General features: G+C 45.0%; 1 protein-coding gene across 3 annotated transcripts; it reads right to left on the minus strand.

Moving 5' to 3' along the window:
* Positions 1-1255: 1255 nt before the first annotated feature.
* scaf11 (SR-related CTD-associated factor 11) lies at positions 1256-13481 on the minus strand. 3 transcript variants are annotated; one of them, XM_076076293.1, is made up of 15 exons: positions 13301-13481; positions 11380-11426; positions 11042-11187; positions 10709-10792; positions 9977-10062; positions 9686-9762; positions 9557-9594; positions 9354-9427; positions 8544-8669; positions 6907-6992; positions 4064-6553; positions 3226-3548; positions 2935-3099; positions 2730-2849; positions 1256-2101 (listed from the first exon to the last, which is right to left on the minus strand). In XM_076076293.1, exons 2-15 carry the CDS (start codon positions 11396-11398, stop codon positions 2006-2008), a joined length of 3930 nt encoding a protein of 1309 aa, XP_075932408.1. In that variant the 5' UTR covers positions 11399-11426; positions 13301-13481; the 3' UTR covers positions 1256-2005. The 3 variants fall into 3 exon arrangements, with proteins under 3 accessions (XP_075932408.1, XP_075932407.1, XP_075932409.1); XM_076076292.1 differs by having other exon boundaries at positions 9686-9765; XM_076076294.1 differs by having other exon boundaries at positions 9686-9765; positions 9983-10062; positions 13301-13480.
* Positions 13482-15346: the final 1865 nt, after the last annotated feature.

A 15346-nucleotide genomic window follows, 5' to 3' on the forward strand; every position in this document is an offset into this window, starting at 1 on the left:
ATATACTAAAGACAAACTGAATGCTTAACAAAACCTGCTTAGTCATGTCCCCCCCCCCCCCCCCCATCACGTTCTCTTTTTCATAGAGCAATAACTCCTAAATTCTCAAGATTTCTAAAATGTAAAAAAAAAAAAAATGTCCTCGGTGCAGGCAAACAGAAATGCCTTTTCTCCTGGCGGAAGGTCTTTTTCTTTAGACACCGCTGCTCCCTAGCGGTCATCAGACGACACTCCACAGCTGGAGACAAATTATTTCAACCTTTTTTAATCCCACACAGATTAAATATTTATAGAACTCTGACACAAGATAGGTCGACTCAAGTAGTGTACTTTAAAATGATGAGATATGCCAGAAAGAAACACACCGACATAACATTTCAGCTCATGTACAACTTCTTACATTCAATCGTTACTGACCATGGAGACAGTTGACAAATGTCTCATCACAAGGTCCATTTAGTTTTTGTTACAGCACAGCTATAATTCCTGTTAATTTGGCTCCATTTTTAACATGTTTCACTCTGCCACCGCCTTAACCACTGCTTTTTTAAAATCTGTTCAACCAAGTTTATTATTCTAGTGCTCTGAAATGTCGTGCACGAACCACGTAAACCTGCACAGGTGAGATCACTTAATTGGCTGATTAGACGTCAGGAATGTGTGCGCATGCAGACAATGATTGACATCTCTCGAGCACAGGTGTTAATAACATTAATGGCGGCTCTGTTGCATTCAAGCTTCCCAGTAAATCGGAAGAGAGAGACAGCGTTGACAACAGAACCCTGAAACCTAAGCCGTTAAAACACAATTCAGACATAACTCGTTTAATTATTTATACCTGTGTCAAATTTGACATGTCACAGTGTCTCCAGTGAAAACTAGTGTCAGCCATAGTCCGGTGACAGGATATAATTATATCATACATAAACACTTGAAACTCACCATCTGGTCAGAAACTCCAAATTAATAACATTTCTTCATTAACTGTTCATTTGTAAATAGGTAGCTGTTTGCTCTTAAATTTGCCATAGCACATGGTGTGATGCGTCAGGTTGTTGTGCTGCCCCCTAGTGAACATGTGACTAAGTATTATTGTTATGACTGTATTGAACAGTAATATACTTTTGCCAGTGTTCCAACAGACTGTACATCTAACTGTGTTTCACTTGATGTCTGTAAAGTAAGGGAGAAGTCCCATTACCTACCTGCGTGGCTTCCTCCCGTCACGTGAAGCCTCCCACAAACACACAGCAGATCAGGCAGCAGCTGTTTTATTTCACTACTCTCTGGATACTTTGCACAGATGGTGTTCACCCATTGACATTTAATACACATTCAGGCAAAGGGTGGGGTTCATTTCACTTGATCTGACCCCCTAGGACCCATGCCTTACATTACAAACTCACTTCTGATTGGCCGTCCCGCTCAGCATCTCCTCAACCAATCAGGGCCCTGATTACAATCACACTCATCAGATTCCAGCCCTTAATTGAACCACAGAGATGAATAAAGGCAATGCACTGTTGTTGTTTTTTTTAAACTAGGCCTCATCTGAAATATTATATATTTTAAAAAAAGAACGTTGACAATATTCAATTAATAAGCTATGCGATCAGGATGCCATTTAGGAGGAAGTCATCGTACCAGCCGGCACCCTGGAAGAGGCTCTCCACTACAGGAGCTGACGTCGTTCGCCGAGCGTTGCATCTTTAGTATCAACCCCACCTCCCACGCTACCCTGCGCTCCTTACAGTAGTTCCCCAAGTCACATGATCTATGCAAAATAAAGGGCTCTTGCATTACAATTTCTGATTGGGTAATTCTTTTTCTAACAAAATATGAAAATCTATAGAAAAAAATCTTCCATCATTCAATAAAAGGTAGAGATATCAAAAAAAAGAAAATGTTGTTCAGTTTGGAGGCTCTATTCCAGCCAGAGGAAATTGCACTTGAGCAGCTGAATGGGTCCGTGAGGGCGTCGCCACGCCAGCAGAAGGGCGGGGTTTCATTTCTTGCGGGCGTGCTTGTATTTGTCCACGTAGGCCTTCACCAGGTTGGCCACCTTACTGGAGTTCACCTCACCACTCTTGCTGTGACACACCTGAGGATATAAACACAAGCGAGGCCCAACAAACTGTCAAACTTACGGCAAGTATTAGCTTGCATGTGAAAGCAGTGAGCATGGGGATGTCACAAGAGCTACATTCTGAGAAAGGTGCCTTTCTTCTTAGCCTATCCAAAGCCCAAAACACAAGAGCAGAAGAGTACGGACCTAAGACAAGCTAAAATTGTTAGCATGCTTGGCTAACTAGCACTTTGTGGCACTTTAAAGGCTATGGAGCACATCAGAAATAACGGTACTTTGTGGGGTTACAGGCTAAAAGTGCTGCTCACAACTAGCACATCCACTGTGTAGCATTTCCTCTCTGTGTGGAAAACAGGGTGCTATCGGAGTTTGGGCTAACGTTTAGCTGCTCCGTCCTGCTCTCTATTGGATTTGAGGAACCTATACACCAGCGTCACCGGACAAAAGTGAAACGAGTGAAAATCTGAAAGTATGTCAGAGAAGTAGTCAAACAGACTAAACTTATATTCACATTTAACCTTGTAGTAACTAATTCTACTCTGCACACCAAGAACAAGGCCGTCTCTTTATTTCCAAGTCTTCTGCAGGGATCATCATAGAAACAGGAACTAAGGAGGCGGGGCTTACACAGAGAGGCGTTTACCTTCTCTACCGCTTTGCGGACAATCTCTTTGTACTCCTCCTTTGTGATTTCCTTCTTTTGGTAATAGGGTTTGATGGCATTCTTCACTTCATTGACAGCTCTCTCTTGGATCTGGTGCTTCTAAAGCAGAAAGGGGAAATCAAGGTTGCTGGAAAGAAATCGACAGAAACGCACGAGGAAACGTGGACCGGTGGCAGCGCGTTACCTTTTCTTTTTTGGAGCCGTCAGCTTGAGCCTTATATTGGCCGGGTTGAGTTGTAGAGGATGGTAGAAACTGGCTGGGTGCTGACTGGCCGTAGGTCGCAACTCCAGCTTTGCTTGGGGTGGGAAGAAGGCCGGGTTTCCCATAACCCATCATTGTATTCGCCATCTAGGCCGAACCAGAGAAGGCAGAACAGTACTTGTAGATTTCATTTTTTACTTTATTTATATCTTATTTTAAATGCTAATGGGTATACAGAGTCTCTAGTCCTGTCCACGTCCCAGTATACCATACCTGTGACGCGTAGCCATCGGGCTGAGCCGCTGCCGTATGGCCGCCTTGATGCATGGGTCGAGGTGGCGGGGGAGGGGGTGGGAGGCCCTGAGCGCCGACAGCAGGGACCTGAAGCAGCGGTACGGCAGGGTGGAGGTGCACGGGGACCTGAGGAGGCATGGCGTACGGCGCCGCAGGCTGCAAGCTGACCGGCAGGGCTCCTCGCGGGCCCTGTACGGGGTAGTGTTGCTGGAGGACATTCAGCTGAGGGGGGGCCGCGTTCATCACAGGCCCCGGAGCGTTACCCGGGACCGCCTGGGCAGAAGGCTCGCTTTTAGTGGGATCTGGAGAACAAGAAAACACAAAATTAAGAACTCATCTATGAATGTATGTAAGCTAGAATAGCTATATTTTGTAGTTGATTTTAAGTGCCGTATATTTAATAATGTTTAGAGATATTAAATGAATTCATAATGTGCAAAAGATACTTCACAGAAGGTGGCTCACACAATGCATGGTAGAAGTACAAATAGATACATGTTCTGGTAAAACAAATGAGACTTTCAAAGAAGTCAAATAAAAACTTTAAAGACATTGCTCTTTCCTCTGAAATGTAATAAAGTGCCTACGGGTGATTTTTGTCTTGTGCCACAGTGGAGCAATTGGCCTCAAAGAGAACATTAATCCCAAACGCCATGACTACGGCTTGTATCTTAGAGGGACATTTGGCTGACTCATTACTTGCTATTTGTCATCTCCTTTTCCTCAAGCAGTAGCACTTGTGTTTTTGGAGTGCTGATAAATAACTACACAGAGAACGTTTATATAGATGTGGGGTGAAACTGAGGAGGGTTTTGACCTGCTGCTGCCGGCTGCTCCTCCTCTTGTCGGTTCCAGCCTCCTGGTCCTCCCCTCTCCCTCTTGGAGTAATAATCCTGAACGTCTGCGGGCAGTGTCCTCCTGACAGCCCAGCTGGACGCCGATGACCAGCCTGACCGGTCCATGTTGTCTCCTGAGTCGGACTCTTTCCTGCGGCCACCACCTCGGTTTTCATTGAAGCGGCTGTACGCGTCATTCCCTGAATTGTTGCCTGTACCTGAGAAGTTGTTTCTGGGTTGCCAGCGGTTGTCGGACGTTTCCTCCTGCTGGCTGTAGAAGCTGCGGCCGCCCCGCCCCGCCCCCCGGCCGCGTTCTCCACGGCCCCGTGACTCCCCTCTGTTCCCCCCACTGCTGCGGTCTTCCCAGCGCGAGCCGCCGCTGGAGCTCTTGCTGTCGGCTTCACCGCGACTCTTTTCGGTGACCCAGTCTGGATTTTCCGACCAGCCCTGGCGTTCAGGGGAACTTTCCGTGGGCACACCGTTTTCAGAGCGCCCAGCGCCTCCTTGATGCCTCCGTCCCTCAACACCAGACCCACTGCCCTGCCCGGACCTCCAGCCCCCTCTACGCTCCTTCCTCTGGGGAGACTGCTCTCTGGAGGCCGGCCGTTCGGGGCTGGGCCCTCGTCTGTAGGATCTTGTTCTGGATCTTGATCTAGACCGAGACCGGGACCGGGACTTGGACCTAGAGCGACTCCGGGATCGCTTCCTCCTCCTTTCACGACTACGTTCCCTCCTAGAATAGTCTCTCTCACCGTCCCGGTCCCGGTCCTTCTCTCTGCTGCGAGCTCGGGACGAGCGGCTAGAGGGCGGACTGCCGTCTCGCTCTTTCGACCGCGAGCGCCTGGATTCTTCTCGCTTGGAGTCCTTCCAGGTAGAGGTTGGGGAGTGGAAGCGAGAGCGCCTCTGCTTGCCGTTCTTCCTCTCTTGGCTCTTTTCTCTCTCCTGTTGCTCGTCGCTCTCGTCCTTGGCCACGTGGCTTGTGGAACCAGCAGGTTCCGCAGAGGCTGACGCAGCACTCTCCTTCGGCAGTTCCAAAACGGGACTGTTGGCCTGCTCGCTCATGGGTGAACTGCAGTCCATGGGGACAACTTTAGTGTCATCCTTGGATGGACCGTCATCCTTGGTTCCTTCCCCAGAACCGTCGCCTACTGAAGGATCACGCTCTGACGCAAACGTTTTTACATCAGCGTCCTCGGAGGCTTTTGGTTCTGAGACAGCTGAATTATCCTCCGACTCTCTAGCAGAGGGGGAAGCCGGTTGTGGAGAATTCTCACGTGATTCAGCCATCACTGCATTTGAAGATTCTTCGTTGGTGGCTTCTTCTGCACAAATCTCCATGTCATCATCATCCTCCTGCTCTGCCTGGTCATCGCAGTGTGGAGACATCAAGTTGTCCAGCAGGGCATTCTCAGAGTGAGAGGGTGAAGCGCCTTTATCAGAGTGAGAGGGTGATGGTGAGGCCCCTTTATCAGAGTGAGAGGGTGATGGTGAGGCCCCTTTATCAGAGTGAGAGGGTGATGGTGAGGCCCCTTTCTCAGAGTGAGAGGGTGAGGGCGAGGCCTCTTTCTCAGAGTGAGAGGGTGATGGTGAGGCCCCTTTCTCAGAGTGAGAGGGTGAGGGCGAGGCCTCTTTATCAGAGTGAGAGGGTGATGGTGAGGCCCCTTTCTCAGAGTGAGAGGGTGATGGCGAGGCCTCTTTCTCAGAGTGAGAGGGTGATGGTGACATCCTCTTCTCAGAGTCCTTTCCTCCAGAGGAAACGGGGCTTGCTGGCTCTTCCTCCTCCCTCTTGCTCTGGTCGCCCACTGAGCACGAACCGGGGCTGTCAGGAGACGAGTCCGAGGGACAAGACAGGTCCTCGTCTCGCTCATCTGGTTTCAGCTTACGTTCATTAGATCGTTCTTGAGTCTCATCGCTGTCCTGTCCCACATCGTTGCTCAAGGGTGCAGCGCCTCCGAGCTCATCAGCAGAGTTGAAGTCGCCCTGGTCTTCATTGAGGCTCCCTTCAGCATCAGACTGCTTCTGCTTTGAGTTGTTCAAATCCGGTTCCTGATCGGTTTTGTCCTCTTCCTCCTCCTTCTCCATGTTGTCACATCCGTCCCCCTCCTCCTCGTCCTCACTTGCTGCCGGGCTGCTGACGACTTGGGGAGATTTCTTTTTTCTTGCCGTGGCTTTCCGCTTCCCACTGGCCTTTCGGTTTGTCACCCGTTTGCCCTTCCTCTTGGCTGGCGCTTGGGCCGCCCTGCCCGGCTTGGCGGACTGGCCGGTAGACGAGTCAGAGTCTGACGCACTGGACTGCGGAGGTGATGACGGATCCGACGCGGGAGCCTCCTCCTGGCTTTTACTGTTGCGTCCAGATCGCCTGGATGGCAGAGACTTGGCCTCTTTGGTGGGAGCTTTGGAGGTCGAAGCTCGACCGCCTCGCTTCTCGCCTCCTTTGGGACACGTGATGGCGCAGACAACACCCTGAAACACTGTGGGAGAGAAATCATATGAGCAGGGCCCCAATATTTACAGATACATTCAGCTGCCAAACATTTTTAAATATAAATCATTTAGAAATCTACCAAGTCACCTAGATTGCTTCATTTTCTGTGTTAAATTGTTCGCTGCTGCCATTTATGCTACATAAAAAACAAACAAAAAATGTAACCCATTACCGTGTACCTAAATATAACAAATAATAAAGCTTGACTCACTGAAACAATAAACAGAGTCGAAATAATATTTGTGTCCAATGATCAATTAGTATTAGTTTTCATCCTTTTATTTAGGCACGTTAGTACCACATGATTTACAACAAACACCGGCAACAGACAAGACTCACCGAAGTGACCGGGGCCAAGGGGTGAACTGGAGGTAAAGGGAGACGGAAGCTGGCTGTGGTTCCAACCAGAGGGATGGAAACTCTGCCTGTAAAACCAACCAACACAAAACAACTTAGCTCAAAGAGAACAAGCCATCCGTTACATTTCTGTCAAAGATGAAAGAAAACACACAGTAAGGCAGTGGTTCTCAAACTTTTTCTGTCACGCCCCACTTTGGAGGAAGAAAAATGTTCATGCCCCACCGCCCCAACAACATTTTAACAAAATGGTCCATGTTGAACTTTTATTGAAATAGCAACATTTTGTGACTCCTCCATCTGTGCTTTTTCAAATAATAGAATAAAGAAAATTGCAATCACGTTCAAGTAAACCAGATTGCTCCGTCAGACAAAAACAAATACAATGTGCAATCGCTTTGTTAGAACAATGCAAAATAAGTTCAATCTGTGCAAAAAATTGCTTATTGTGGCTGCAATTCACCTGTTTTGCACTGAATATCTTTTCAAGATAACAATAATAAAGTGCAACCTGTGATAAACTAAACAAAACAAGTTCAAATATTTGGCAATAAAGAGTTTTACTGGGTTTTACACTGCATATCTTTTCAAAACAATAATGTGCAACCTGTGCAAAACAAAACAAAATGAGTGCAGATATGTGTGAGCCATATGCCATATGGGGGGGGGGGGGGGCTGCATGTTTCATCACGTTACGTTTTTTTTCCTCCTAAATCGTGATAATTGACGAACGTTAACAGTCCACGAAGTTCCGCATGCAGTGGACGTTAACTTAACCCAGCAAGTCTGAACGGTTACGGAACAAAACGTAACTTAAACTGTAACGGAGGGAAAGACGGTGTAGACATCTGAACGCTGATTGGCCAAGACTCGACATGTCACATCAAAGATGTTTTATTGTGAAGATCACGACATCACCGTTTCTCCTGTCTCACTCCAATCTGAGAAACGCTGGCTGGCCAGTTGACACCCCCCCCCCCCCCCAAAAAAAAAAAACCCTCTACGGATCTACACGATTCACATGGATGATATATTGTGATTCAAAACGGCGAATTTCGCCAAAAAGCGTCAAGTTCGCAGGTATGAATAAAGTTCTTGAGATAAACTAATTCTGCATTTCCCCCTGCGCCCCACCTGCAATACCGCTGCGCCCCACTAGAGGGTCATACGTCGTACTGCATAACTACATGTTTTATCACTGCGATACAAAAACTTAACACAGACTGAAAAGGCGCGCTGGAATACCAGTTTTACTTGGTTGATGGTAACAACACCGCAGACCATGAGCATCGCTACCATAGCTTTCAAAAGGGCACTGCTTTAGCCACAAGGGGTCTATTTCTATTTATCGTGCAGCATTATTCATTTATTTAACTTTTCTTACCAACACATCTGGTTTCCCCTAGATTACACTGGACATGCTGTGTGCCATCCCCCCCTCTTTCCTCTCCTCTTCCTCTAGCTGCTCGAATAAAACGCAAGAAAAGCCCTAAATAAATCCACATTTAACTGCTGAAACTGGACATAAAGGACACACTTGCTTCCAACTTGTTTGGTGTGAACACGGCCTCAGAAGGGGCAAACAAAGCAACATTAGTGGTCAGTTGGGACGTCACTACCTTGAGGTGCCGTTGACGGGGATGGGAGCAGCAGGAGAAAGCCACGGACAGTCTTGCCTCTGGGGTTTGCAGTGTTTGAACCCGGTGTCATATGGTATGTCCTCGGCCACCCACACAGGCTCTGCACTGCAGGAGAAGGAAAACGAGAGGAGAGTTGTTTATGGAGTACTTCCAAATGTTTAACGGGATAGGTTGGATTTATCTGAAGTGGGACTGTATGAGCTACTTATCCGTGGTTATTGTTTCACCTACAGTAGATGGTGGTCGGCACACACCCAGTTTAGAGAAACAGACGGCCCTTTCCAACAGGGAACCGAAGCAGGAACATCCATCTATGCTCTTTTCAAACTCTTACTTTACCTTACAGAACACAGGAGTTGCAGGTCTACTGTCTGGATCGGATAGTTTGTCTGTGTTATTCTGTCACTTTGGTGAATCTGAACTAACCGTTTGGCTGCTTTGAAGAGAGCGGATATAACGGCTTCAGTTCCCCATCAGAAAGGGCTGTCTGATGGCAAGGTTAAGTAAAACGTAATTTCAAAAAACAATTTTGTGTACACGATATTGATTTCTTTGGGGTGTTTGAAATCTGTATTTCTGCTGAGCCCGTCCACAGCAGTACGTGAATCAGACCATTTAAAGTAATTTGCCTTGAACTCCAGCAGGGGGCCTCCTTAAAAGGCCCTGTCCCCCCCTGACCCTTTGTCCTCCTAGTAAACTAGGCTAATTAACCTATTAACCAGTGTATTACTGCATTGGCCATAATTCATTGTTCTATAATAATTCATCACAGAGGGAAGCGTGACTTACATGTCCTGAGTAGATGATGTCGTTAATGAGACACAGGGAGACGGTGACCAAGTACAGCACTCTGTTCCTCTCACCTGGAGGAAACACATCAAACACTGATGAGACCGAACACTGAAGAACATTTCATTCACAGTACACCAAACACTGGAACCATGGGACAATGACAAACGAACTAATAAAAAACAAAAACAAAAAAAAAAAACCTTTTTTCTGCTCAGTGAGGAGGGGTCATCCTCGTTACCTGGAAAGAGACATTCACAGACGGTTGGACCTCGTTTACAAAATATGAGTCGCTCACGCGTATTTCTGGAGGGAGAGGGGCGTTAACATACATTTCCTCACAAGTCCTTTTGTTTTGGCGTCTGCCGTCCTCTCCAGCTTTTGCCGTCTCAGTCTTCTCGCAGGCTTACTTCTGAAAACAAACCCACAGTGAAATTGTTCCAAGTTGATTTCATAGGCAACAAAAACACAGATGACACAGAATTTTATACATCATCACTTTTTCCCTGATTAATGATTGATTAAGTAGATCTCATTAAGTCATTTATACATTCTCTGTGAAGACCTTTGAGACAAATACTAACTTTATGATCCTACCGAAAAAGAAAAAGAAAAAGGCTCACACTGACTTGAGACAGACTTTTTGTTCGGGGTTTCTACAGCAGCAACTCTCAGCTTCAGGTGGAGTCGCTCGTTTCCTCACAGGAACCTTAAAACGTGATGACAGAAGCACATTTCATTCGCACAGAGGTCAGTCAAGGATTTCTGGGTTTGACTGACAGATGACCCGGCTTTATTTAAACCAACAACAAATGCCCAAATTTAAATTATCTTTACTTTTTTTTTTGTGTCATCCATCGGAGAAAATTATGCCATCCGCGATCAATTATAAAGCTTACTAGTAGTGGCAGGACACGTGTGGGAGTGTGTGTGTGTGGATGTAGACTGAGGGAGTGGGCGGAGCTGGCTAACGTCCTCTTGTGTACAGTCAGTTTATCTGCACGACGGCGTGCAGTGCCGCTTCTGCTCGGGCTCACGCAGCAGCAGAAAGGTACGCTATAAAGTGAACACTAAAGTCCCTCAAGTACAATCTAATTCTGTGGGAAGCATTGTAGAGAGCCAGATTACAAACTGCATGCAGACAGGTGAATGCCCAGACAAGGCAACGCTTATATGACGATGATTTGTTTTCCCCTCAACAGAGCAGGTCATTTCAGATGAACTTAAAAACAAAGTTTCCTTGAGTTCACAGTGTTGGATTATGAAAAGAACAAACAGCAGCCCACGGCCTGTTCTGAACGACAAATGCAGCCATGATACCCTCTGCCCTGACAGAGAAAACACGGGTGACTGACCTGCACACAGCTTAAATTCCCGTCCCATCTGTAAACGTTGGTGAAAGGTCTTCTGTCCACCGGGCAGGAAGGAGCCATCTGCAACTGTAACGTGAATTAAACAGCTTAAAAAAAAATCTAAGCTTGTCTAAATGCTTTTCAGGCTTTTCCATTCTGTTCATAAGCCACCGAGATGAGTCCTCCAACAAAGAGTTTCTCACAACCATCTAGATTATGTTATGAAGTCCAAACTCGCCCACCAATTCACTACTGCTGATACCACTGTTTTACTACTATATTATCAAAAGATTTTTAAAACAATGTAAGATTTTATGTCGCAGCATTGAATGTCACCTCTGCCCATGTGAGGAGACATCTGAGGCAGAAGACGTGACAGCAGCTGTCGGGCATTGCCAGCTCGCCTCCAGCCAGGATGCCGAGGCAGATAGGACACCTCTCTGCCTCCTCAGCATCCGTCCCATCCGGCGGGCCCTGGCCGCCTGAACACACACAAACACAGGGTTTTTAATTATTTAGGATTCACATCTAATGTTTTCTACTCGGTGTGAACAGAAAAAAAAAAAAGAAAAGGTGCACTAAAGATAAAGGTTTTTCCAATGCTGTTCATGCAAACAAACCACAACATATCATCTCAACAACCTAAAACATCATTGTGCCGAGTCAAGTCTCACCACTTCCAGCTCCAGTCATGTCCGCCCCCGGGCTGTCCCGATCACCGCTACAACACAGAGAAGGAGGGCAGATGCAGATGAAGCGGTTGTTGATTCAAAAGGGGAGGGGTACAGCTGATATACACTATGCTATGCACTCTGTTTAGCCCACAGGGAACTTCAAGTAAAATGTCGATATCAGCAGCAAGACACAAAAGAAAATACGGCAAAAGAGTCACAAAATCAAATATATTACTGAGAAAACAAAAAGGGGAAAGAAATATTTTTCCAAGACTTTGCAAAAGCTGCTGCCTCTGCAACCCAGACCTGGCTGAAGCAGCAGAAAAAGGACGGATGGTATTAATACATTGTCCAGCTCCAGCAGTCCTACAAAAAACTTTTAATGCTACAATCCCACAGCAGAAATACCATTCAGCCCAATATAGGCCAGCCCAAAGCATTCAAGCTCAGTTTTCACCAACAACCAGTTGATCATCTGCGCAAATTTGACTGCTGGACTGTTTGTGTTAATTCTCCTCTAACCACAGGCGTACCAACCTGTGGGCTAGCTAGCCAGTGTGCCTGGGTGTTTATGTTAAGAGCTTATGCCACAAAACCACTGCAGCTAATGCCGATGATATAGCTGATGTCGCCTCCTCAAAAATGTAAACGGGAAGTTAAAGAGACTCAGAAATCCTCTCGTTTTCAATATCGCATATCAGGCAGGATATTATTGAAAAATAATAAAAAATAAACTTCTGAGTGGACAAATTATATCATGGTGACATATCAATGAAACAATTTTACTGCTTGAGACTTTTATAAATTAAAAACTATTAATTGATTGCACAGAACCAAAATATCAATGGATGTAATGGAAATCTTTGTATGTTGCTGTCCTCATTTGGACATTTCAAAACTTTAAAGCTATTTTAAGTGAAAGTGAAATGTTTTTTCTCCTTGATAGTTTGACTCACTCACTCTTTGTTCAGGCAACAGGGACAGATAACAGTGGCGAGAAACCAATAGAGACAGACACTGATAAGATTTGTGATCAGTTGTCTGTTACCATTTCCTGTTGTGCTTCACAGGCTTGAACGTCCAGAATATACACTTTACCGTTATTTACCTTTAAAGCCATCGTGAACTAACCTAGACCCAGCAGACTTCTCTTGACTGTCTGACAGTGAGCAGGAAGTATGTGCCTAGGATTTAAAAAGAGAGTGTGACATCTGATCCGGAACCAGCCTTGGTTTTTGCCACTTTAATTATGACGATCTTAGAACTTGTCGAAGGTGAAACCTTCTCAACAGACGTAGACCAGAGCTTCGGTGAACGTTTAATTTCTCAACACAAAATAAGACAACACAGAACATTATATACAAGCCTTGTGCTCAAACTGTCATTTTAACTTGTGCACCGAACACTGCCAGATAACTTACGCCTCCACCAGGAGTTAGCCTATACAAATATTATGTCATTGTACTTTCAATTGGGTGATTGGTGTGGCTACGTATCAGATCATTTGGTGGGCAGAAACTCATAAAAGCGTGTTGCTGCACGGCCTGGCTCCCAGAGATACAAAATTAGCACCAACTTGATCAACCAGTGCCAACACGACGATGACAACATGATTGTTGATGGTTAGCCAGGCAGCTATTGCTAGCTAAAAACACAGCTACCCAAGGGCTAGCTGGTTGTTGTTAGCGCGAAAGCAAACATGGCTAAATAGTTTCAAATATTAGCCACGATAATTACACTGAAGGTCATAAGTTAGCCAGCTAGCTAGCTAGTTAGCAGCAAGCGAATGTAGCCGAAAGCTATCTAGCGGCTTTGAACAACAGCACCTGCTAACGTCCCTTTCAGCTTGCTAGCAGTTAGCGTTAGCTGCATTTAGCATTAGCTCCAGTTAGCACGAGTTAGCTAGCGTGTCGTTACTCACCTTTAAGTGCTGCTGCAGCTGCTTTGCACCTAGTAGTCTGTTTTTAGCGTCCAAACTAGTGCTATGAAATGCTGACGAGTCGCACTATCCGGGAAATATGTTTAGCTAAAAACGGAGCGTAGCTTTCAGAAAGTCTCAGCCACATGTCTCGCGGTCTAGTTGAGAGTTGGTGCAGCTGGCGCCCCCTACCGGAACCAGCGAGCATTATAGAGCAGAGTAGAGTTATCCCTCTGGTGGTATTTACCGTACAAAGAAATGCAGCAACAGGTTACAGAGTAGCCAAGAAGGGAATTTAACTTCCACTTGCTTTGTTTGTTGTGCCCTAAATCTGCTGATTTATTTGCCAGATAAATTGCTGATGAGGTAAATGGGGGGTTATGCATTAGTTGGCCTTTTTTCACGGAAGACATTCTGACTTGACACAGAAGGAAAAAAGCACAGGTTTAAAAGATAAAGTGAATAATGGCTGAATTCCATTTAGCTGCTTTGATTTCAGGGTCCTGCACTTGTGCAAGGACTATATAAAAGAAGAAAAGGTCGCTACGTGCAGAATTGCCAAGTCAGTAGTATTCTACACACATTTGATTGTAATAGATGTCAATTTGATGTCAATAACTAACCAACCATCAAACCGTTAACGATATTAATATTCAGGAGGGCTAACATTAGCCAGTTCTTTCTATTATTTTCAGTGGGTGGTGCTAATCACCATATTTTATAACATTATACCTATATAAATCTGTATCTTTGTACTGGTATTTGGGACTTTGTTTATCAATGAACTAAGTTAGCATCTGCATTTTGTTTAGCTAACGTTAGCCAGCAATAACTCTGTTGAAACGTACTAAATAAATTTGGAGACAACCGTTAACGTTAGGTAGTGTTGGTGAGCATTAGCAAATGTAACAGCCTCTCTAGTTTAATAGTGTCATGATTTATGTGTATGCTAGCTTAAAATATAAGCTAGATGACTAGCATGAACGTAAATCGCTGAGGCAAAGTGCAGGCAATGTAGCATAAGGTCAAGTCCTATATTTACATATATTTATATTTAAAAACGTCAGTCAACATGTGTTTTTCTGTATTAGTATTTTTCGGTCAAAGGTGCAACAACATAAATATGATTGGTTGTAGTGAGATTCACTTTAATAAAATTGTCACTAAAGTCTGGCACCAATGCAAAACTAGAAAATGCATTTCCTGCTGAAAATGTGTTGGAATGCTGAAAGCTGAAATTAATTGTAAAAAAAATGCTGAAAATACAGAAATGGGAGACTACCCGTCTGAAAAATGTTGAAGCCCGAAAGCATTTAAACTGCACTGCTGAAAACCCTTCTAGTTGAAATGTCTCACTATGGTGTCTGTAGCTGAAAGTATGAGGAAGAAGAAGGCTTTGAAAGTTGAAGAAGTTTAACAGGATTTGAAGATTTTCTCCATAGAGATCCCATTCAAAAAGAAAATTGCAAAAAGCTTAATAATTCAAAAAGTTTAAAGATTACAAATATGAAAAGATATAGCCATCATGAGCTGAAAGAGCTGAACATTTTCATATTTGAACAGTCATTAAAAAATGAAGAAGAGAGCCAAAATACGTACGGAAGAAGTTGAATAAAGAGAAACAGGATAGTTGGAATGCTTAACAGCATTCCAACTATTATGGTTTAATTCCATTTAGCTGCTCCAGTTTCAGGGTCCTGGTATTGCACATGGTGGCTCGCTGTCACACTGTCATCACTCACTGCGATATAATAGAACCGAACCATCTCAATGTCAAAAAAGTGGAGGACTATTACAGCACGTCTGAATTCAATCCATTATTTAACGCAAGGATTTTATGGAGACACAAACCACGTCTTAAATCTATGGCTGTTTAAATTAGCAGTGATAGCTACCATGACGGAAAAGGGAACACCAGCTATTTAAACCACACCTCAGCAAACAGCAATGGCCGCTGATCAAAGACAGAAGCAAAAATAAACCAACATCCGGATCTCACATTGTGCTTCGAGCGCTTAACAAAATGCGAGACTGTAAAGTCTTTTGATG

This window comes from Anarhichas minor, unplaced genomic scaffold, assembly GCF_050575085.1.
Source record: "Anarhichas minor isolate MPS153535 unplaced genomic scaffold, ASM5057508v1 ptg000055l, whole genome shotgun sequence".
In the NCBI taxonomy this organism is placed as follows: Eukaryota; Metazoa; Chordata; class Actinopteri; order Perciformes; family Anarhichadidae; genus Anarhichas; species Anarhichas minor.

Bases quoted from the DNA above. Each gene is read 5' to 3' on its own strand.
- scaf11 (XM_076076292.1), bottom strand. The intron at 10,793-11,041 runs GTGACATTCAAT...TTCACGTTACAG, and splicing joins GTCTCCTCACATGGGCAGAG to TTGCAGATGGCTCCTTCCTG. The intron at 2,102-2,729 runs GTAAACGCCTCT...TTATATCCTCAG, and splicing joins TCCGCAAAGCGGTAGAGAAG to GTGTGTCACAGCAAGAGTGG.